Below are 23,186 nucleotides of genomic sequence, written 5' to 3'. Positions count from 1 at the left end.
GCAGTTCGAATCCCCATGATGGGGTGAGCTCCCGTTGCTTGGTCCCTGCTCCTGCCAACCTAGCAGTTCGAAAGCACGTCAAAAGTGCAAGTAGATAAATAGGTACCGCTCTGGCGGGAAGGTAAACGGCGTTTCTGTGCGCTGCTCTGGTTCGCCAGAAGTGGCTTAGTCATGCTGGCCACATGACCTGGAAAAACTGTCTGCAGACAAACGTCAGCCTCTTCGGCCAGTAAAGTGAGATGAGCGCCGCAACCCCAGAGTCGTTCGCAACTGGACTTAACTTCCAGGGGTCCCTTTACCTTTAACTTTATTATGCTTCCTATAGGGATGGAGTGGTGTAGGGCACACTAGGCAGAAGACTGAAGCCTTGGTCACTACAAAGACCCTACCTGCCCGCGGACTGTCTTGCCAGAGTGGTGCATGCTCTGGCTATCTCTCGCTTGGACTACTGCAATGCAGTGGCGTAGCGTGGGTTGTCAGCACCCGGGGCAAGGCAAGTAATTTGCGCCCCCTAACCCGTGGATTTGCGCCCCCTAACCCGTGGATTTGCGCCCCCTAACCCATGGATTTGCCCTAACCCCAGATGTTGCGCCCGGTGCGGCCCGCCCCCCCTGCACCCCCCACGCTACGCCACTGCTGCAATGTGCTCTACATGGGGCTACCTTTGAAGGTGACCCGGAAACTACAACTAATCCGGAATGAGGCAGCTAGACTGGTGACTGGGAGCGGCCGCCGAGACCACATAACACCAGTCTTTAATAATAATAATAATAATAATTTATTATTTATACCCCGCCCATCTGGCTGGGTTTCCCCAGCCACTCTGGATGGCTTCCAACAAAATATTAAAATACAGTAATGCGTCAAACATTAAAAGCTTCCCTAAACAGGGCTGCCTTCAGATGTCTTCATGAAAGACCTGCATTGGCTCCCAGTACGATTCTGAGCACAATTCAAAGTGTTGGGGCTGACTTTTAAAGCCCTAAACAGCCTCAGCCCAGTATATCTGAAGGAGCTTCTCCATCTCCATCGTTCTACCTGGACACTGAGGTCCAGCGCGGAGGGCCTTCTGGCGGTTCCCTCCCTGCGAGAAGCAAAGTTACAGGGAACCAGACAGAGGGCCTTCTCGGTAGTGGCACCTGCCCTGTGGAACGCCCTCCCACCAGATGTAAAAGAAACAACTACCAGACTTTTAGAAGACAGATGGGCGGGGTATAAATAATAAGTTATTATTATTATTATTATTATTATTATTATTGTTGTTGTTGTTGTTGTTATTATTATTATTATTTAATGCCTCCACACACCACCGGCTTCCGAGATCTCACCTTGTATCCCCACATGCTTCCAAGCTGGCCCTGTGCACATCTTTAATGGCTCAACACTTCCTTTTTCATAAAACCCTCCCAACCTTCTACGGGAAAATTGGGACACGCCTCATATCGCTCTTCCCTGACAAGGCTTCCTGCTTCATCCCATCATAACACTGCGGAAAGGTCTGCCTTTCCTCCTGGTAGTCCCATTTCTTTCTTTCTCCATCTATAAGTAAAGAAAGAGACCTAGGTAAACAGATGAAGAGGAAGACTCCCTGCTTGAAAAAGGGGGCTCACTTTTTTGCGGTTTGGAAGGGGAGAGAGCTGTGAACAGCAGCAAAATTCTGACCATCTTATGAGTGACCACTATGGTGGAGAAGGTGGGATCTATAGGTGGAGAAGTTACTTCATTATTTGGGTGCTAGGCAGCTGCTGCAGTAGGGCTCCTTGCTCCTTCCTTGCTCTTGTGCTCAACGTGCATTCAGGGCAAGCACCACCCCACTCCATCCATTGCCCACCCAAAACGAGGGAAGTATGACAGAGAAAGCATTGCCCTCACTCCGAATCATCTTCATTTACTCTCACTCTGAATGAACTTTATTCATCTTCACTCTGAACTAGCTTTGCCCCAGTGTCAAATCTTGGTCTTGTAACATTGTCAATGTGAGCAGCCGGGATAATGTTGTGATGAAAAGCCACCGTTGGAAAACAATGATCGCACAGAAGGAGCTAAACAGGCACAAACAGTAAGCTCTCAAGTGTCTTCTGAGGAAAATTTCAACCCCTGCAAAGCCCACCTTTGTGCAAAAATGTCCAGCCACGAAGCCCTTTTATGGACTCAACAAAGAGAAGAGACCCTCGGGCCAACCTACGTTACAAACTTAGACTGGTTTTTAAATTGTTATTGTTATTCTTATCATCATCTCCTGTAGGTAGCTGATGGTTTAGACCAGTGATGGCCAAACTCGGCCCTCCAGCTGTTTTGGGACTACAGTTCCCATCATCCCTGACCACTGGTCCTGTTAGCTAGGGATAATGGTAAAGGTAAAGGGACCCCTGACCATTAGGTCCAGTCGTGACTCTGGGGTTGCGGCGCTCATCTCGCTTTATTGGCCAAGGGAGCCGGCGTACAGCTTCCGGGTCATGTGGCCAGCATGACTAAGCCGCTTCTGGTGAATCAGAGCAGCGCAAAGAAACGCCATTTACCTTCCCGCCGGAGTGGTACCTATTTATCTACTTGCACTTTGATGTGCTTTCAAACTGCTAGGTTGGCAAGAGCTGGGACCGAGCAACGGGAGCTCACCCCGTCGCGGGGATTCGAACTGCCAACCTTCTGATCGGCAAGTCCTAGGCTCTGTGGTTTAACCCACAGCGCCACCCGCGTCCCTAGGGATGATGGTAGTTGTAGTCAAAAATACAGCTAGAGGGCTGAGTTTGGCCATCACTGGCTTAGACCCATGCACTGCGCAGAAACTCTATGGCAGTTAAGGTGATTTGTCAGCTCTCGCTGTCTTGCTAATTTCTCCAGAAAGAGACATTATTATATTTAACTGTCACGGCTTTCCCCCAAAAGTCCTGTGAATTGTAATTCAGTGAGTACGCTGAGAATACTATTAAATAAAACTTGGGTTCCAGAGGAAATGACATTTAAGTAGTTCTGAGTGAGTGGTGCAGCAATGCCCTCTAAAACAGGAGCACTGACTCGTGCAAACAAACACACACTTTGCTTCATGTTGCAGCCTCTGTCAATATTTTTTTGGAGAGGGGAGGCAGTTAAGGCTCAAAGATCAGGGGTTTCGGATACAATAAAGGCTCAGTGGCTAGGGAAACGAGCAAGAGCGAAGGTGGGAGAAGACAATCCCTGCTGAAGTTGCACCATGGACCTTCTGCACAGCGCAGGGGTCCAGGCCACCAGCTACCTCCAGGAGAACTTCATGGGCTACCAGGACTGGTTTATTTTCATCTCCACAGTCGCTGACCTCAAAACTACTTTCTTTGTCTTCTTCCCCATCTGGTTCCAGCTGAAGGAGGAAGTGGGAATCCGACTCATCTGGGTGGCTGTGATCGGCGATTGGTTGAACCTGGTTTTCAAGTGGTGAGCGTGAAGTCTAAGAATCCTGATCACCCCATTTGGGGGTCAGGAACAAGTTCTCCTCTCAGTCATATTGCCCAGAGACCACAGTGGCTCCCCTCCCCATTCCCTGTAGTCCTAGTTCTTAACCTGAGCCAGGACTCTGTCCTGGACACTGTTTTCCAGGACTATGCAAAGTAGCAATTTAGGTTTGGTCTGAACATAATGTCAAAGCTTGGCTTGATATTATAAAAAGAACCCCGTTGTCCAGATTTTGACGCTGTTTTTCAGGGCCAGAGCAAACCATAGTTTACTGGTTCAGATGTGACGGCAAACTATGGTTTGACCCAAACTAAGAAGGAGCTAATTAAGCTGAGCTTGTGTGGAGAGGAAAGGGGCAGGAGCAAGCATGCAGGTCTCTTTCCAGGCCCATTCTTGTAGTGCTAAATCACAGCTTTGCATTTCATATGAATCCTCTCCCAAAGAATGCCTTTGAGCACTCACAGAATGAATTCCCTGCTTTGCTGACCACCCACAGTCATCCCCTGGGGTGTGAGGAGTCATGAAGGAGATAGTCGAATCCTGAAGAGGATTGGGAGGGGCTTGGGGAGTTAGAGCTGGACGACGCCGGGGTGCAGGAGGTAGATTTGGGATCCCAAAAAGTGTCCGAGGCTGAGGAGCAGGCTAGCAGTCAAGTGTGTGGAGAGCTAGATCCAGAGGAACTGGAGTCAAGGAGGTTGGCAAAGGAGTGTTCTGCCCTTGTGGCATCAGACACCCCAAGTCTTACATCTCTGGTGCCTCCTCCTGTTAGTAAGGAGCTTATGGGGAGGAAACTGAGAGTAAATTGGGTGCTCAGTTGCTTCTGACAAAACCTCCATCTCCAAGGACGCTGGCATGGGTATGAACAGACCTAGCAAACTCAACCCATTCCATGCCCATTTGCTGTGCCCTTCCTGCTATTCAAAAGGAAGATGCAGGGGGCATGTTGCTTGTTGGATCCACATGTCAACATATTAGCTTGGGTTTAGCCGTCTATCTAGAGCAGGGGTAGGCAAACTAAGGCCCGGGGGCCGGATGCAGCCCAATCGCCTTCTCAATCCGGCTCGCGGACGTTCCGGGAATCTGCATGTTTTTACGTGAGTAGAATGTGTGCTTTTATTTAAAATGCATCTCTGGGTTATTTGTGGGGCATAGGAATTCATTCATTTCCCCCCCAAAAAATATAGTCCGGCCCACCACATGGTCTGAGGGATAGTGGACCGACCCATGGCTGAAAAAGTTTCCTGACCCCTGATTTAGAGCTCTTATGTACCTGCTGCATCTTATAAGCTGCGCCTTGCCTAGTTACCAATTCGATTTACGTTTTAAAACCTTCGTCGGAAACTGGACTGGGAGTTTGACTTCTCCGTCCGGCAGCAAGGGCCAGGCCAGTTGTGGGGTAACCAAGCTTTCTTTTTCCTTTTTCTTTTTGGAAAGGAAGCCCTCCTTGGTTCAGTTGCTTGAGTAACATGGAATAATTTATTTGTTCTGTAGGTGCTTTCCCATGGCATGGTCTGGACATTGTAAGTGGCTCTGGGGAGAAGTTTTGCCTTTGTGTCAGGAAGGAGACTGAATTATCTTTGGTACTTTCAAACACTGCGATTCTATGAATCCTCCATTTCAAGAATTTGCCCTAAAAAAGCAAATCATGGGATTGTGATTAACTTAAGAAGTAGCCAAATGTACATAATTTTCTTTGATTTTCCTCCTTTTTTCCTCTCCCTCCCCTCCCTTTTTCTTCTTTTTGCAAAATGTAGTTTTATTTTGTAGAATTAAATGAAAATCGCTTCATCGTGGATTGGCGATTCAGATTTCTGATATTTGTTTGATGGTTTTTAAACATGGATAGACTACTTTTCTATTAAAATACTATTCAAAGGGCTTTCAAAGAATTTTAAAAACCATCTAAGGACAACAAAAAGAAGCACAGGCAACTCATAATAAAGGTATTTTTTCAAATTTAAAAGATCTCAATAAATAAAATCAGGAATTAAAAACTGTAGCAAGGAATTAGAAATGAAAGCAATATTAATTAAATGTGAATGGTTATAAGAGGAAGAGGGAGGGAGAGGAAATGTGGCTGGGAACTAGAAGTCTTGAGTACAAAATAATCACACCAGTCTTTTCCAGTTCCTGAAGCCTTTAACAGTAGGATTCCCTGCAAGTTTGTTATTACTCTGAAAACATGGAAGGCTAGATTTTTGTTTTTCTTCTGAGATGCATTTACTGAGGCAGCTGGAATAGGCAGTGACTGACATCTTCCGGTTTCTGGGGGCCCAGCCACCACTCCTTAATCTTCCCTCCTTACAGGATCCTGTTTGGACAGAGACCCTACTGGTGGGTACACGAGACCGATTACTATGGCACCGCAACACGCCCTGTGATCCAGCAGTTTCCCATCACCTGCGAAACTGGTCCAGGTGAGATTGAACCTGCCCCCTCCTCCCTGTGCTTTCTTTAAGTGGCTATAAGACCTCCCCCTTTCATTTACACTTGTGTCTCTCCCCTCCAGGCAGCCCCTCTGGTCACGCCATGGGGTCTTCTGGGGTCTACTATGTCATGGTGACATCCCTGCTGTCGCAACTCTTGCCGCTGCAGAAAGAGACCTTGGCTGCCAGGTGAGGCCCCTGCTCTCAACCTGCACCATCACCATCACTATTAACAAAATAAAAATAAAAATTCCTCCCAGTAGCACCTTAGAGACCAACGAAGTTTCTTATTGGTGTGAGCTTTCGTGTGCATGCACACTTCTTCAGATACACCGAAACAGAAGTCACCAGACCCTTATATATAGTGAGTGGGTGGGGAGGGGTATTACTCAGAAGGGTGGTGGGAATGGGTGATTGGCTGATTGGTGTGGTAAACCTGTTAATGACTGCAATTGGTCTAACAGGAAAAAGCAAGGGGTGTGATGGCTAAAAATAGCTTTATCATGTATAATGAGATAAGAATCCAACGTCTCTATTCAGGCCAAGTCTCTCCATGGTTTTAAGTTTGGTAATAAGTTGCAACTCAGCAACTTCTCTTTCCAGTCTATTTCTGATTTTATTTTATTTTATTTTATTACTTTACCGTATTTTTCGCTCTATAAGACGCACCAGACCACAAGACGCACCTAGTTTTTGGAGGAGGAAAACAAGAAAATATTCTGAATCTCAGAAGCCAGAACAGCAAGAGGGATCGCTGCGCAGTGAAAGCAGCAATCCCTCTTGCTGTTCTGGCTTCTGGGATAGCTGCACAGCCTACATTCGCTCCATAAGACGCACACACATTTCCCCTTACTTTTTAGGAGGGGAAAAAGTGAGTCTTATAGAGCAAAAAATACGGTATTTTATTTTTTGTTTTGACTACGACAGACCAACACGGCTACCTACCTGCAACTAGAACCATCAGTATTTGTATTAGTATACCACCCTATACATGCAGGTCTCAGAGGTTCAGAACATCTGGGACCTTACTTTTAGGAAGACAATGTGATGCTATCTCAACAGGAGAGCATCTCAGGACAACTTTGCTCCTCCATACTTCCAGGGAGACAAGAACTGCTGCCCCCAGGGTGTGATAACAATCTAGTGCAAATACTGTTGATGGGTGATTCCCTAGACCAGATGGATGGGAGTTTGCCTGCTCCTGATGGGGTTACGCTCCCTCTGAAGGAGTGGGTACACAGTTTGGAGATGCTTCTGGGTCCTTTGCTGTCACTTGAGGCTCAGGTGGACTTAGTGGCTCGGAGTGCCTTCCATCAGCTTCGACTGGTGGCCCAGCTATGCCTCACCTGGACAGGGATAACGTAACTTCTATAGTCTACGCTCTTGTAACATCAAGGTTAGATTACTGCAAGACGTTATATGTAAGGCTGCCTTTGAAGACGACTCGGAAACGTCAGCTGGTGCAGAATTCAGCGACCAGGTTGCTCACCAGGGCAAGACAGTTTGAGTAGATTACACAGATCCTGGCTGGACTGTACTGAATGCCTATTAGTTTCAATTCAAAGTGCTGGTTTTGACCTATAAAGCCTTAAACGGATCAGGACCATAATACCTCAAGGACTGCCTCTCTCCATATGAACCTACCCAGACCCTGAGATCATAATCTTAGGCCCTTGTACATGTGCCTCCTCCATGAGAGATCTAGAGAATGGCAATACGAGAGCAGGGCCTTTTCAGTGGTAGCTCCCCATTTGTGGAATGCTCTCCCCTGGGAGCCTCACCTGGTGCCTTCATTACATATCTTTAGGAACCAGGCAAAAAACATCCCTTTATCCCCAATTGAGCAATCTGTGGCATTTTAAATGTGTTTATGGGAGGGGGTAGGGGAAAGGGGGGGGTTGTTTTGTTATTGTTTATATTATATGTTATGTGTTTTATATTGTATTTTTATGCTGTGAACCACCCTGGGATCTGCAGATTAAGGGTGATATACAAATTTAATCAATAATAACAATGTTAATAGCAATACAATATAGAAAAATGGATATGAAGGCTGTCAGTCTGCCACAGGGTGAATTGGCCAGAGGCCTGATAAGTTAGCATTTAAGATAATTGCAATTATAATTGCAAAAGAGGGGGATGTTTATTTTTTTAAAGCCTCTACATTGCCTTTCTATGCAACATCTCGCTTCAACATGTCTTTGAATTTCAACTTACTGAAATTCTGTCCAGTTTTGGAATAATGGGAATTCCGTATTTTTCGCCCTATAGGACGCACTTTTTCCCCTCCAAAAATGAAGGGGAAATGTGTGTGCGTCCTATGGGGCGAATGCAGGCTTTTGCTGAAGCCTGGAGAGCGAGAGGCGTCGGTGCGCACCGACACCTCTCGCTCTCCAGGCTCCAGGAAGCTATCCGCAAGCCTTGCGCGCCCAGGGGGAGTTCCCCTGGGCGCGCAAGGCTTGCAGGCGGCAGCCTGCAGCACGGAGCACGGGGTGCCCTCCGGAGGACGCCCTGTGCTTCGCGCAGGTGTCCGCAAGCCTTGCGCGCCCGGGGGGAGATCCCCCCGGGCGTGCACGGCTTGCGAGCAGCAGCCAGCAGCGCGGAGCACGGGGTGCCCTCCGGAGGACGCCCCATGCTTCGTGCAGGTGTCCGCAGCCTGCCGCCCGGCGCGTGGGGCACCCTGAAGCAGAGCGCCCCTCGCGCCCGGCAGACATCGGCCAGCCCCACAAGCTCGGGGGACAGCGGGGAAGCGCAGCGCTGCCATCCCACTGTTCCCCGACCTGGTTTTGGGGGGGAAATAAAGGGAAAAAAAATTTCCTTTATTCCCCCCCCCCCAAAAAAAGTAGGTGCGTCCTATGGGACGGAGCGTCCTATGGAACGAAAAATACGGTATTTATGAGCAGGATGAGTGAGTCTCGAGACATCTTGCTGTACCCCTCCTCCCACAGCCAGCTTGGGCAATGGTGAGGGAATGCTGTAGTCCAGCAACATAGAGAGGAATAAGGTCCCCTATACCTGCTTTATGAAGGGTCTGTTGAGTAGATCATCTTGAAACCATCCCATGGTAAATTCACACAAATTGTGGGATGCAGCCTTTGACCGCAGTGGTTGTGGGAGACAAGTTTGCTGTCAGGGGCTGGACTGAGGAGGAATGGGGAGGGTGCTCCCTTTCTCCTGAACCTCCCGAGAACAGGAGGACAGTATAGATTTAGAACAGTGGTTTGCAGAAGGTCACAGTTCAGAGGCTGCAGAGGGGAGAAGCTGGGAAATATTGGGGGAGCAGCAGGAAGAAGCAGCACCAGGGGAGAGACAGCTGACAGACTCAGTGTCTTTGGAAAGCATTCCTGACCCCCCTTTCCCAGGACCAGACGAGCATTAAGGGTAGTAGAACAAAAAGCTCAGACGCAGAAATCTATTAGCCGACACGGGGTGATGTAGAATAGGAGAGACGTAGGGGGTGGGACTTTACTTGGAGCAACGCCATTATCTAGGGGAGACCGCATTCCTTTGTCTCTCTCTGTGACTATTGAATATATTACTTGGTAAGAACTCCTGATTTCTCTGCTTCTTGGCTGCCACTGGGGGAGGGACAGAATTCTCTGAAGCCTGACATTCGCTGACTCTGTGGCTACAGAACTGGCTTTCTCAAGCAAGGCAATCTTTTCCTCAGCAAGAGAGAGAGAGAGAGAGGAATCGTGGCTCTAGATCTCAAAGATTTAGATCAGCCTTTCTCAACCTGTGGGCCCCCAGATGTTGTTGTAGTCCAACTCCCATCACCCCTAGCTAGCAAGGCCAGAGCTCAGGGATGATGGGAGTTGTAGTCCAACAACATCTGGGAACCCACAGGTTGAGAACCGCTGATTCAGATGGTGGTATGGTAAGATAATTCCTGCTTTTGCTCTGATCTAAACAAGTCCCCCTCATTCCCAGGTGTCTGCGTGGTCTCCTCTGGGCGGGATTCTGGACTGTGCAGGTCTGCGTCTGCTTATCTAGAGTCTTCCTCGCTGCACACTTCCCACACCAAGTGATCTCAGGTGTGATCTCGGGTGAGTTTTTCCTAGGCTTTTAGCTGCACAACGAAATTTCTGTGCACCAGTGAAAAGGCCTTTATTCACTAGAAACAGAAGACAGTTAGGTGGTGCGTGTGTACTGGACTCGGTCTGGTAGACCTGAAGGAGCATCTCCACCCCCATCGTTCTGCCCGGACACTGAGCTCCAGCTCCGATGGCCTTCTGGCGGTTCCCTCACTACGAGAAGCCAAGTTACAGGGAACCAGGCAGAGGGCCTTCTCGGTAGTGGCACCCGTCCTGTGGAATGCCCTCCCACCAGATGTCAAAGAGAAAAACTACCAGACTTTTAGAAGACATCTGAAGGCAGCCCTGTTTAGGGAAGCTTTTAATGTTTAACAGACTATTGTATTTTAATATTTTGTTGGAAGCCGCCCAGAGTGGCTGGGGAAACTGAGCCGGATGGGCGGGGTATAAATAATAAATTATTATTATTATGCTATTATAGAGTCAAACGATATGCATGTTGCTAACATTTGTCCTGGGGAGGGGATGGAGGCAGCCTAGATTGCCAGCTGTGGCTCACAGACTCATAGGGATGAGAGAGACCCAAAGGAGTCAAACGCCCAGCAATGGACGTATATGCAGTTGTCCCATCTGGGGATTGAACCAGCAACCTTGGATCCAGGTTGATCTTTGACTGGAGTCAGGAGGAAATAATTTTGCCCCAGCCAAATTGAATATTGTTGTTGGTGACTTGTAACCTTGCTCTCTGCTGTGATATGTGTGGCATGCTTTGCTTGTAGGAATAATCCGCAACCACTGCTGTATAATGCTCTCCCCAGGGACACTGCCTGGCGCCATTCCTTTGGCACCACACAAATTATTTTTGTTTTCCTGGGAATTTGGGCAGTGCCAATGACATCACATTGTACTGATAAACCAGCTCTTTATAATGTTTATCTGATTTTATTGTTTTATTGTGTGTGGTTTTTTCCTTTTGGCAGTAAATTGCCGATAAAGCAAGCCTAACCTTAGTGCAACTGAGTTGGATGTTCCAATATAAAAGGGGCACCAAGTGGGCTATCCTGCCTTGCGACAGGAGCTTGGGTTAAACTCTCCCAACAAAATGAGTCTCTGAAGAGGAATATCCAGTATGGCGATATTCTGGTTAAAAGGATGGCTTATGTGGCAGCCTTGGTGGGCTCTGGCCTCAAGTGCATTGTCAGGGAACCTGGCTAGTGGCTGGGAAGAAAGGGACTTGGTGGAGGCTGGTCCATCTGGGGAATGGGGCACTGGCCCACCCACCTCAGGCTGGCACCAGTCAGCTGCCACTACCACCCCATCACCTTTCTTCCTTATTGCCAATCCTGGTGTCGGCTGGGGCACCTTCCTCGGTTTCAGTGATGTGGTTGTAGAAGTCATAGAATTGTAGAATTGGAAGGGGACCTATGAGTCATCTAGTCCAACCCTCTGCAACACAGGAATCTTTCGCCCAATGTGGGGCTTGAACCCACATCAGGGATCTCATGCTCTACCAACTGAGCTATGATGAATGTTAGCCAGGAGGAGGAGGTTGGAGGCTAAACTAGGGCTCGGTCTGCCATTTGGCTCTGGCTACTGTTGGTCTTCCTGCCCTCAGGCCTACCAGTACGAGTGGGCACCAGCTAACACTGGTACTGCTGCCCTGGTGTGTGTGTGTGTGTGTGTGTGTGTGTGTGTGTGTGTGTGTGTGAATATGGACAAGAGAGAAAAAGTAAAACGAGAGGAAGTGAAGTTCTGCTTTTTGATTTATAGAGGAGAGATAGGACCCTTGGGGGCACCTCATGTGGGTCACGGGTGGCGCTGTGGGTTAAACCACAGAGCCTAGGACTTGCCGATCAGAAGGTCGGTGGTTCGAATCCCCGCGACGGGGTGAGCTCCCGTTGCTCAGTCCCTGCTCCTGCCAACCTAGCAGTTTGGAAGCACGTCAAAGTGCAAGTAGATAAATAGGTACCTCTCCGGCGGGAAGATAAACGGCGTTTCCGTGCGCTGCTCTGGTTCGTCAGAAGCGGCTTAGTCATGCTGGCCACATGACCCAGAAGCTGTACGCCGGCTCCCTCGGCCAATAAAACGAGATGAGCGTGCAACCCCAAAGTCGGTCGCGACTGGACCTAATGGTCAGGGGTCCCTTTACCTTTTTAGGACCTTGTGTGCACCTCATGTCCAGGTTCAAGGAGACACAGATGGGCCACACATAGGGTTTGATAACCAGTGCTTTGATGCACTAAATGGCCAACTGCTTATTCTCTAAAGTTCAACTCACAAACCTTCTCACTCAGCCCTGTGTCAACAACACTGACAGGAGAGGCGTTGCGTGGATGCATTTGTGGATATTCCAACTAAACAGAATGGTTTCCCCCCTCCTCAGGGATGCTGGTGGCAGTGTTCTTTGAGCACGTCCGCTCCATCTACAACGCCAGCCTGAGGAGATACGTGGGCACCACTTTCTTCCTCTTTGGCTTTGCCCTGGGCTTCTACCTGCTGCTCAAGATGCTGGGGGTGGACCTCCTGTGGACGCTGGAGAAGGCCCACAGGTGGTGCGAGCGGCCAGAGTGGGTCCATATCGACACAACGCCCTTTGCCAGCCTGCTTCGCAACCTGGGCATCTTGTTGGGCCTGGGGCTGGGCCTCAACTCTCCAATGTACGCGCAGAGCTGCAAAGGGAAGCAAAGGCAGTGGCTGGCCTTCCGCCTCAGCTGCATCGTTTGCTCCCTGTCTGTCCTGCACCTGTTTGATTCCTTCGAGCTGCCCACCGACAGGGAAATCCTCTTCTACATCCTCTCCTTCTGCAGGAACACCTGCGCTCACATCTGTGCTGTGGCGCTGATCCCCTACTGCATCTCCTGGCTCTTCCGGCAGGCAAAGAAAGACGCATAGGGGGCAGAAAGTTTGGAACACCTTGGACGTGGTTCTCCTGTTCCAGCTCTTGCAAGGGCCCTCAGGACTCGGGGCTAAAGCTTTACAAAACCTAGGAACGTTGCCAACTCTCTTGTGGGAGATGGAACTGAGCTCCTCTGCACATCGATGAATACGAGCTCCCCCAGGTTAGCATCAAGAGCATTCTGACATCCAAGCAGGAACAGCAGCAAGGACAGATACAGTGGTACCTCGGGTTACATACGCTTCAGGTTACAGACTCCGCTAACCCAGAAATAGTGCTTCAGGTTAAGAACTTTGCTTCAGGATGAGAACAGAAATCGTGCTCTGGCGGCACGGCGGCAGCAGGAGGCCCCATTAGCTAAAGTGGTGCTTCAGGTTAAGAACAGTTTCAGGTTAAGAACGGACCTCCAGAACGAATTAAGTACTTAACCCGAGGTACCACTGTGCATAGAAAGCTGCCTGACATCAAACCATACAGTTGGTCCGTCTAGACTGGCAGCGGATCTCCAGGATTACAGGCAAGGTTCTCTCCCAGCCGTACGGTGACAGGTGTAAATGTGTGTTGTGAAAAAAAATCTTCAGAGTCCAAACTTGAACAGAGAGATAGATGAAGTTCCTTTCCGTTTTAAAGCGAGCTGGGGTTATCTTGGGCATTCAACAGTAGTTTTTGCTGCAACCGATTGTTCTTTCTGCTCTCTGTTCTGGTGCCTTCTCTTGGGTTTCTTCCTGTCTCTCACTTTGAATGTATACACGCTTCTCCTTGTTTGTCTCTACAGTGGTACCTCAGGTTACATACGCTTCAGGTTACAGACTCCGCTAACCCAGAAATAGTGCTTCAGGTTAAGAACTTTGCTTCAGGACGAGAACAGAAATCGTGCTCCGGCGGCACAGCGGCAGCAGGAGGCCCCATTAGCTAAAGTGGTGCTTCAGGTTAAGAACAGTTTCAGGTTAAGAACGGACCTCCGGAACAAATTAAGTACTTAACCTGAGGTACCACTGTATTCCTCTACCAGCCACAAGTCTCAGTCTTTCCTTTTTGTCATCTCACTTCAGTCTTAGGTATCTGCATTTTGCCCTCTGTCCTGATTTAGTCTTGTGAGTTTTATGGATGATTATTCCTAATATATTTTCCACTGGCACAATATAGGTAGAAGACCCAAGTCTCTCTGGTACAGGTGGGTGGATGGCTTTCTTATGTTAAAGGATGTCTTTTACTGCAACCCTAAGCAAACTTTCCGGGAAATGAATCAGTGCACTGTCATATTGCTCAAGAAACAAAGTCACATACAGTGGTACCTCGGGTTACAGACACTTCAGGTTACAGATGCTTCAGGTTACAGATTCTGCTAACCCAGAAATAGTACCTCAGGTTAAGAACTTTGCTTCAGGATGAGAACAGAAATCGCGTGGCGGCAGCAGGAGGCCCCATTAGCTAAAGTGGTGCTTCAGGTTCAGAACAGTTTCATGTTAAGAACAGACCTCCAGAACGAATTAAGTTCTTAACCCGAGGTACCACTGTATTCAACAACTTCTAGGTTAGCAAGAAAACTCTGGCGGACAGTAGTAAAGGTAAAGGGTAAAGGGACCCCTGACCATTAGGTCCAGTTGTGACCGACTCTGGGGTTGCGGCGCTCATCTCGCTTTATTGGCCGAGGGAGCCGGCGTACAGCTTCCGGGTCATGTGGCCAGCATGACTAAGCAGCTTCTGGCGAACCAGAGCAGCGCACGGAAACGCTGTTTACCTTCCCACTGGAGCGGTACCTATTTATCTACTTGCACTTTGGCGTGCTTCCGAACTGCTAGGTTGGCAGGAGCAGGGACCGAGTTGTGCTTAATGCCCAAACATATCTATCTGACTCCCTCCTGACAGTGGGGCAGTCCTTGGTGAGGCTTACTCCTCCATAAGCACATTTTAAGATACAAACATTTAGCACTGTCTGCCTTTGGGGCACCTCGAGTGTAGTGTGCAGGGAGCCTCCAGAGGCCCAGCTGAAGTGGTCAAAAAGAGAGAGAAAAGAGGTAGCAAACAACACCTGAGGGGCTTGATTTGGGATCGAGACCGATTTGGGGACGTGCAAAAATCAGTGCAAGGGCTCAGAGGGACTCTCTGTGTCTTGCTCCAGCATTAACAGGGGGGAAGTTCCTTCTAGGGAAGACAGCATTGGCTTCCAGGAATGCTTTTCCTTTCCATCCCTCACTTTTACCATTCCCACCCCCGAAATCTCTCACTTCACTGCTGCTGCCAAATCAGACCACCAATCTCTTTTGTTGACACTGCCGCACTGAAAGCAAGAACCTAAAGGGGGAGGAATCTTTAGTTTATTACTTTACAGTCCTTAAGAACGGTGGCTCAGTTGCTATATCCACAGTGCGCCATTTACTCCCATTGTCCATCCCATCACTGCTCTGTGCTCCGTTCGCTGACAAATGTCCGGAGAAGAGCTTCCACCTCTGGCCGCCGGCTCATTCGTGTGGCTTTGCCCTGGTAGCGGCCGCGTTTCCCAGCCCCTTTTCCTTCCAGCAGTTCAGCCACCCTTGGGGGAAGAACAGCAACAAGGTCAGACTAGCTTCTCCTCGCGCCACATTTGCTTTGTTGGTGAATGGGCTCTCATAGAGTACAGTGGTACCTCAGGTTACAGACGCTTCAGGTTACATACGCTTCAGGTTACAGACTCTGCTAACCCAGAAATAGTGCTTCAGGTTAAGAACTTTGCTTCAGGATGAGAACAGAAATCGTGCAGCAGCAGCAGCATGGCGGCAGCGGGAGGCCCCATTAGCTAAAGTGGTGCTTCAGGTTAAGAACAGTTTCAGGTTAAGAACGGACCTCCAGAACGAATTAAGTTCTTAACCAGAGGTACCACTGTACAGTCCTACCTTGGCTTTCAAACGCCTTGGTATGCGTGCGTTTTGGCTCCCGAACGCCGCAAACCCGGAAGTGAGTGTTTCCGGTTTGCGAATGTTCTTTGGAATCCGAACATCTGACGCGGCTTCCGATTGAGTGCAGGAAGCTCCTGCAGCCAATTGGAAGCCGCACCTTGGTTTTCGAACATTTTTGGAAGTCAAACGAATTTCTGGAATATATTCCAAGAGCCACGCCTAGGGCTGGGCGATTTCTGGTTTTCAACACTGCACTATATCACAAGCTCAACATTGCGATATATGAAAAGAACACAATGTTTGAAATAGGGATGGAACTATGTAGAGCAGGCATAGGCAAACTCGGCCCTCCAGATGTTTTGGGACTACAACTCCCATCATCCCTAGCTAAGAGGACCAGTGGTCAGGGATGATTGGAATTGTAGTCTCAAAAACATCTGGAGGGCCGAGTTTGCCTATGCCGGATGTCAGGGAACTGCCATCGGGAGAACAGGAGGTGAAGGGACTCCCAGAGGTTGAGAGAGACTTATCAGCTGAGGAGGGAACCAGCAGGGGGAGGGAAGGAGCTCCAAGGGAAAGTGAGTTGGGGGGATGGCTCAGAGACACTTCCAGCGAAAACAGTGGGGAGGTTTCAGGACCTCCTATAGGGACACCCACCCCTCGCCGGAAACTGTCACGCCAAGAGTCCAGAAGGCGGGTTTCCGTTAAGGAGCTTTTATGCTGGAAGAAATTCCGTAAACGCCCACTGTCGGATTCTACCAGCGACTGACGGAGCCATGCTTAGGAGCTCCGTTACAGACAGAGGTTTGCGTACATAGCCAAACTCTGAGGGACTAAGGATTTCACGCACAAGCAGCTCATCATCCCATCACACCTGATGTAGAGGCATTGGCTGGCTTCATGGTTTTCCCCACACTATGAATTTTGCATAGCAAACACACACACACACACACACACACGATTCATGATATATTGCCAGGTCAACAATGATGAAGCCAATATCATGATATGGACTTCAAATTGGTTTTGGATTATATACTGCTATATCGCCCTGCCCTAGCCATGTCCTAGCCTGGCTGATTTGTTTCAGCCCTGCAACTGCTACATGAATTTGCTTGTCTCTCTCTCTCTCTTTCAAAGACCCCCAGAAACCTGTGATTCTTTTCTTCCTGACCGACCAAAATGAACATCCATGCTCCCTCCCCAACACACACATCAATCCAGGCCTGAATTTATCCAGCTGGCTTGAGTGACTCACCTGGGGCCCAGTTTCTCCACAGCGTCTGGGGGTCCCGCGAGCAGAAAAAGCCCAGCTGCTTTTTCATCTCCCACAGATAGGAAAAGGAGGGTTTCCTGCTGGAAGAAGGTTGCTTACAACAACAAAATATTCAACGAAGAACACACACACACTTTATAATAATCTGATGCAGAGAGTCATAATAAAACATAACATATGGAGGTCCACAGGTAAACAGACCGTGTCATGAATGGAAATGTCACCAAGCTAATGAATAAAGCTTTTAATCTTTCGGGGTGTAAGCAGTAGTCACGAATGCAAGAACCAAACCAAATTTAGCTTATCTGGGGCAGTCAGAATCCTGGGAACTGTACCTGGGAGGGTACACTATTTGTTCTCAGGATTCTTTGTGACATCAGCTCTAAATGTATGGTGCGGATGTGACTTTAAATTCAGTAATATTTTATAAATTTTGCTATGATCTCTTTATTCTTCATTGGTATTTGGTAGTGTCACATTAAATAGCAGTATTTTAACCACAGAAGTTAGAACAAAATTGTTCCTATTTTCTAATAGCAGGCGCTCATTGAATCAATTCTATCTCCTCCTCCTTTATATCACATTAGATTTTATAGCTACTCTGCACACTGTGAGCTGCTACCTCTGTAGCCAGCTGTCTTAATTTTAATATCACTTTTGATGTGTCAGCTGCGTGGTCTGAAACAACAATTAAGTTTTGAAAAGCCTGATTGGATCTGATTTGTGTTGAGATGATACGCTGGAGATGGGAATCAGCACCTCTCAAAACACCACTATATCTGGTGCCAAAGCTCAGAGAAACAAGAGAGAGAGACTCACCCCAGCGCCAATCTCATTCGCAATGATGTTCATGAACTCAGAATCACCGTCTTTCCTGCAAGAGAGGGAAAATGCGAACAATCTAGATTGAGGAAGCAAGCCAAGAGGAAGCCCTCCAGCTCGCGCCTCTGTTTAAATGGGTCCTGGCCACACCCCCACCAGCCAGCTGATCAGCTGATCAGCTGGCTGGTCCTTGACGTGGCCGGGATTCCCTGGGCGATGCGGGACTTCGTCCCCCACCCCCGGAGGAGAGTGGGTGGCCATGCACATACAGTGGTACCTTCAGGTTACAGGCGCTTCAGGTTACAGACTCCGCTAACCCAGAAGTAGTACCTCGGGTTAAGAACTTTGCTTCAGGGTGAGAACAGAAATCTTGCTCCAGCAGCAGTGGTGCTTCAGGTTAAGAACAGTTTCAGGTTAAGAATGGACCTCCAGAACGAATTAAGTACTTAACCCGAGGTACCACTGTACAGGTAAGGTGAGTGGGAACAGCAGTTTCTAAATGGGAGTTAAAAAATCAGCAGTACCTTTCAAGTGGCAAAGTAGAAAGCATCCAGAATTTTCCTCTTTTTTCTAGGTATTTAAAACAGTGACCCCGCGCAAACCCAACACAACCATTCCCCTCACCTGTGCAACACAAGAACAGGTTCCTGATCCAGGTTGTTTTTTAAGCTCTGAGCTGTGAGGACGGCTAAATCCCTCAGTAGGTTCAAGTTGCTCTGAAAGAGAAGTAGACGTCGGAAAGTGGACACAGCAGTGGAGCGTGTTTTCATGGTGCCAGGGCAGGGAGGGAGCCCGTGTGTGCTGGGGTGAACAGAGCCTGCCCCATGCCAGCCCGGCCCTCGCCGCTGGCAAAACCGGAGCGACACCAGCCCTCAGCTACTTTGCGGGACAGGGCTGACTTGGGGAGGGGGGTGTCCCCTGGAAAAATGTGCCTGGGACAATCACCCTGGCAGCCCACCACCCCTCTGTTCCAATACTCAAGCAAGATGGGATGGAGCAGGCAAGGAATTTCTGGCAAAGTCTTCCTGAACCCTGGATCCGACTGCTGTCTTACTTCCCATGGACTTCCTACAGGCTGCTTACTGGAGTCTGATTTAAGCTGCTGCCTGCATGACCCACAGATGATGATGTTGTTGCTGTTATCATTACAGTGGTATCTCTGGATACGCACACCTCTGGTTGCGTATCCTTCAGGTTACGCACGCGGCAAACCTGGAAGTATTTTTCCAGGTTTTGCCCTGCACGCATGCACAGAAGCGCTCTACCGTACCACATGCAAGCACAGAACAAGCACATCCAGTTGCAAATTCCTCAGGATCTGACCGGAGCTCTGGAACAGATCCTGTGCGCAACTGGAGGTAAGGGTAAAGGGGACCCCTAACCATTAGGTCCAGTCGTGGCCGACTCTGGGGTTGCGGCGCTTATCTCGCTTTACTGGCTGAGGGAGCCGGCGTACAGCTTCTGGGTCATGTGGCCAGTGTGACTAAGCCGCTTCTGGCGAACCAGAGCAGCGCACGGAAACGCCGCCCGCCGGAGCGGTACCTATTTATCTGCTTTCGAACTGCTAGGTTGGCAGGAGCAGGGCCTGAGCAACAGGAGCTTACCCCGTCGCGGGGATTCGAACCGCTGACCTTCTGATCGGCAAGCCCAAGGCTCTGTGGTTTAACCCACAGCACCTCCCGAGTCCCCAACCCGAGGTACCACTGTATTATTAGTATTAGTAGTAGCAGCAGTAGTAGTAGTAGTTTACTGCCCTTCATCTGTAGATCTCAGGGCAGTTTCCAACATAAAAACACCAGAGATGGAAAGAAGATAAAGTCCCTGCCAGAGAAGAATGGCAGATCAAGTTGACGGACTATGTCGAAATGGCTAAAATGACCGGAAGAATCAGAAATCAGGAAGGCCAAAATTTTAATAATGGGGAAAATTTATAACTTGTCTTAAAGACCATTGTCAACAGTTCAAATCGTTAGTAGGGTTGGAATATCACTTGTAGTTTAATGGTAAATTTTGGATACAATGGAGAGATAAAAGATTTGGATTATTGCAAAAGATGCAGGAGGAAATGATGAACAATAGGAACCCACAAAGGGGAGGAGGGAAGTCCATGAGATTCCTTGGAATCTTGTTATTATGTTGTATGTTGGACATGTGACTGTAAAATTTTAATCTGAAAAGCCAAATAAATAAATTTATTTTTTAAAAATAAAAACACAGTATAAAAAACAGAAAACACATAATAAAAATACTGAGCGATCTCCCATTAAAAGCTTGTTGGGGGCTCTCTCTGCTCCCAATGGAATAGGGAACCTTTTTTTTCTAACCAATGTCTGTCAATGTCCCCATGGCCAACCTCCCGGGAGTCACATGCCAATGCTGAGCCTGGACAGAGGCAAAATTGGGTAGGGCACCAGCTGTGGCTGCACAGGCAAACTGCATTTCAACTGCATGAAAGTCAAGACGTTTTGACATACGCCCACCCACGTCTCCCTACTCCAAGCAAGCAAGAGGCGTTCTCACAGTTCGAGGGCACATTCCAGCCAGGCAGAAACTGTCTGAAGGAGAGGGCAGAGAAGGGCCATAGCTTGGGGATACTGGGTGCGGCGTCAGAGGACTCCTGATGTTCAGATAGAAAGCCGCCTGTTATGCCTATACGTTTATTCTTTGGCGTAAGGTTTGGCCTGTTTGTCCAATATAGAGAGCTGAAGGACACTGTTGGCATTTGATGGCATCTACAATGTTAGACGATGAGCAATTAAATAGTCCCGAGATGGTATGTGTGATGTTGTTGGGGCCAGTAATGGTGTTGTCCGGGTGTATGTGGCAGCAAAGTTGGCATCTGGGTTTATTGCAGGCTCTGGTGCCAAAGAATAAACGGACATAAATCGGACATCAAGAATCACAAGACAGAGAAACCAGTAGGAGAACACTTCAATCTCCCAGGACATTCTATACAAGATCTCAAAGTAGCTGTATTACTACAAAGGAATTTCAGAAATAGACTGGAAAGAGAAGCTGCTGAATTGCAACTCATTACCAAACTTAAAACCATGGAGAGACCTGGTCTGAACAAAGACATTGGATTCTTATCTCATTATACATGACAAAGCCATTTTTCACCTTCTCACCCCTTGCTTTTTCCTGTAAGACCTATTGCAGTCGTTAAGAGTCGTCAACAGGCTCATCACAGCTATCTGCCAATCACCCATTCCCACCACCCTTCTGAGTAATACCCCTCCCCACCTTCTCACTATATAGAAGGATCTGGCAACTTCTGTTTCAGTGTATCTGAAGAAGTGTGCATGCACACGAAAGCTCATACCAAGAACTAACTTAGTTGGTCTTTAAGGTGCTACTGGAAGAAAAAAAAAATTTTTTTTTTTGTATTGACAGTGCAGAACGCCTCAATTCCATGTCTTGCTCAGTCACTAGCAGAATCTGAGAGTGGGCGGTCCTTAAACTTTCCCAACAGAGTAGTCTCTTGACCCCCATCCGACGCCTCCCCTCTCTGCCCGAAAACCTACTGCACAGAGAGGGCGTGGCTAAAGGGGGACCTGCCTCCCCCCCGCTTTGCTCATGCATGGTGTCTTGGCTCTTTCTTGCATTCTCCGAGCCCTGCATTTCTTCCCCACTAGAAGCGGGGCTTCCCTCCTCCGCTGAGGAAGTGCTGCTTTCCACGACCTTTGGAGGCTCCCTGTAGCCCAGCTGCCCTTCCAGCTCTCGCCTCTGAGCTGATGGCAGTTCCCTGACACCGCCTTTGACCTTTCGGGACCTGGGATTCCCCGCCATGGCTCCAGAAACGGTCAAGGAGGAAGGTGGCCATTGCTCAACTATACCTTCTGAAGCAGCTTCAGAGAGTTCTGTAGCCTCTTTACAGCTTCCACGTGCTCTTCGGGGCCAGTCCTAAAACAACAAAGTAACAAGAGGCCTTCAGGGAGGGTTGGTACATCATCTAATAAGAGTACAAGCTTGGTGATGAGGGAGGAAAAGGTGGGAGGAAGTGAAGCAGCTTGTGCTCAGTGGAGATGCACAACTGAACTGAGGGCCAATACCAACAGCTGTGTTGTTTAGAATAGGTAAAGGGACCCCTGGCCATTAGGTCCAGTCGTGGCCGACTCTGGGGTTGCGGCGCTCATCTCGCTTACTGGCCGAGGGAGCCGGCGTACAGCTTCCGGGTCATGTGGCCAGCATGACTAAGCTGCTTCTGGTGAACCAGAACAGCGCATGGAAACGCCGTTTACCTTCCCGCCGGAGTGGTACCTATTTATCTACTTGCACTTTGACGTGCTTTTGAACTGCTAGGTTGGCAGGAGCTGGGACTGAGCAACGGGAGCTCACCCCGTTGCAGGGATTCGAACCGCCAACCTTCTGATCGGCAAGTCCTAGGCTCTGTGGTTTAACCAGCAGCAGCACCCGCATCCCTATAATTGTTTAGAATAGGGATTCCCAAACTCGGCCCTCCAGATGTTTTGGGACTACAGTTCCCACCATCCCTGACCACTGTGTCAGGAGCTCGTCCTACACTTGAGTAGGACCCTGGCAGAGACACATGCCTGACTGGCATGTTCTCTCCCTCCTGGTCAATCATTCGGGAGCTTCAAAAGCTTTCTTCAGCCCGAACATCACAGCGACCGATGCCAACAGACACTGGCACACTTAGGGATCCGCAGAGTCTTCGCAGCTTGCGTGACAGACCTCAGCAACTCAGCATTTTGGCTAATCTACTTTATTTAAATATAAACACACGTGGGGCACTGCAACTTGGCTCCCTCTCTCTCTGGCATCAGACAGCAAAGAGAAAGAACAAAGGACAATAGTCCCACTTCATGGAACTCAGTAACACAAAAATCCTGTCTCCGTCACTTCCCACTCTGTGGAGTCAAAACATATACCGTCATGGGAAAGAACAATCCCATGACTGCAATCACGGAGCAGGAATTCTAACACACTGGTCCTGTTAGCTAGGGATGATGGGAGTTGTAGTCCCGAAACATCTGGAGGGCCGGGTTTGGGGATGCCTGGTTTAGAACATAAGAAAGGCCTGCTGCATAAGGCTAATGGCCTATCTAGTCCAACATCCTCACAGCGGCCACCCAGATGACAGTAGGAAGCTCTCATGCAGTACGTTTCTGAGCACAATTCAAAGTGTTGGTGCTGACCTTTAAAGCCCTAAACGACCTTGGCCCAGTGTACCTGAAGGAGTGTCTCCACTCCCATCATTCGGCCCAGACACTGAGGTCCAGCGCCGAGGGCCTTTTGGCGGTTCCCTCACTGCAGGACATGAAGCTACAGAGAATGAGGCAGAGGACCTTCTGTCATTATTAGTATTACAGTGGAACTTCGGTTGTCAAACGCTTCAGAGGCCGAATGTTTTGGCTTTCAAACGCCAACAACCCGGAAGCGAATGCTTCTGTTTTCGAACGCGCCCCT

At 48.8% G+C, this 23,186-nt stretch overlaps 3 protein-coding genes across 7 annotated transcripts in view; 1 reads left to right on the top strand and 2 right to left on the bottom strand.

Annotated features, from left to right (window-relative positions):
- The window catches only part of LOC310747938 (tigger transposable element-derived protein 1-like), a 943,100-nt gene that overhangs the window by 333,453 nt on the left and 586,461 nt on the right, over window positions 1-23,186 (bottom strand). The window lies entirely within an intron of this gene.
- Window positions 3,110-13,941, top strand: LOC310747965 (glucose-6-phosphatase catalytic subunit 1-like). Of its 3 annotated transcripts, XM_083583439.1 has the most exons (7): window positions 3,123-3,408; window positions 4,918-4,946; window positions 5,734-5,843; window positions 5,936-6,041; window positions 9,783-9,898; window positions 12,270-13,543; window positions 13,772-13,941. In XM_083583439.1, exons 2-6 carry the CDS (start codon window positions 4,933-4,935, stop codon window positions 12,776-12,778), a joined length of 855 nt encoding a protein of 284 aa, XP_083439565.1. In that variant the 5' UTR covers window positions 3,123-3,408; window positions 4,918-4,932; the 3' UTR covers window positions 12,779-13,543; window positions 13,772-13,941. The 3 variants fall into 3 exon arrangements, with proteins under 3 accessions (XP_083439563.1, XP_083439564.1, XP_083439565.1); XM_083583437.1 differs by lacking the exon at window positions 4,918-4,946 and having other exon boundaries at window positions 3,110-3,408; XM_083583438.1 differs by lacking the exons at window positions 4,918-4,946; window positions 13,772-13,941 and adding an exon at window positions 13,569-13,759 and having other exon boundaries at window positions 3,110-3,408; window positions 12,270-13,029.
- Window positions 15,083-23,186, bottom strand: part of LOC310747924 (putative protein PTGES3L) — a 38,008-nt gene continuing 29,904 nt past the window's right edge. For both annotated transcript variants that reach the window (XM_083583359.1, XM_083583356.1), the window contains 5 exons: window positions 21,593-21,659; window positions 18,381-18,472; window positions 17,754-17,808; window positions 16,917-17,011; window positions 15,083-15,315 (listed from right to left, as the gene is read on the bottom strand). In XM_083583359.1, the coding sequence (XP_083439485.1) occupies window positions 15,180-15,315; window positions 16,917-17,011; window positions 17,754-17,808; window positions 18,381-18,472; window positions 21,593-21,659 (445 nt within the window). In that variant the 3' untranslated portion in view covers window positions 15,083-15,179. The remainder of the gene's footprint in view (window positions 15,316-16,916; window positions 17,012-17,753; window positions 17,809-18,380; window positions 18,473-21,592; window positions 21,660-23,186) is intronic.

This window comes from Podarcis filfolensis, assembly GCF_964270895.1.
Source record: "Podarcis filfolensis genome assembly, chromosome: 13".
In the NCBI taxonomy this organism is placed as follows: Eukaryota; Metazoa; Chordata; class Lepidosauria; order Squamata; family Lacertidae; genus Podarcis; species Podarcis filfolensis.
Note: the sequence above shows the minus strand (reverse complement) of the source record. Positions and strands in the feature narration are given on the sequence as shown.

Bases quoted from the DNA above. Each gene is read 5' to 3' on its own strand.
- LOC310747965 (XM_083583437.1), top strand. From the start codon at position 3,191: ATGGACCTTCTGCACAGCGCAGGGGTCCAGGCCACCAGCTACCTCCAG. The intron at 6,042-9,782 runs GTGAGGCCCCTG...CCTCATTCCCAG, and splicing joins AAAGAGACCTTGGCTGCCAG to GTGTCTGCGTGGTCTCCTCT. The intron at 9,899-12,269 runs GTGAGTTTTTCC...CCCCCTCCTCAG, and splicing joins GATCTCAGGTGTGATCTCGG to GGATGCTGGTGGCAGTGTTC.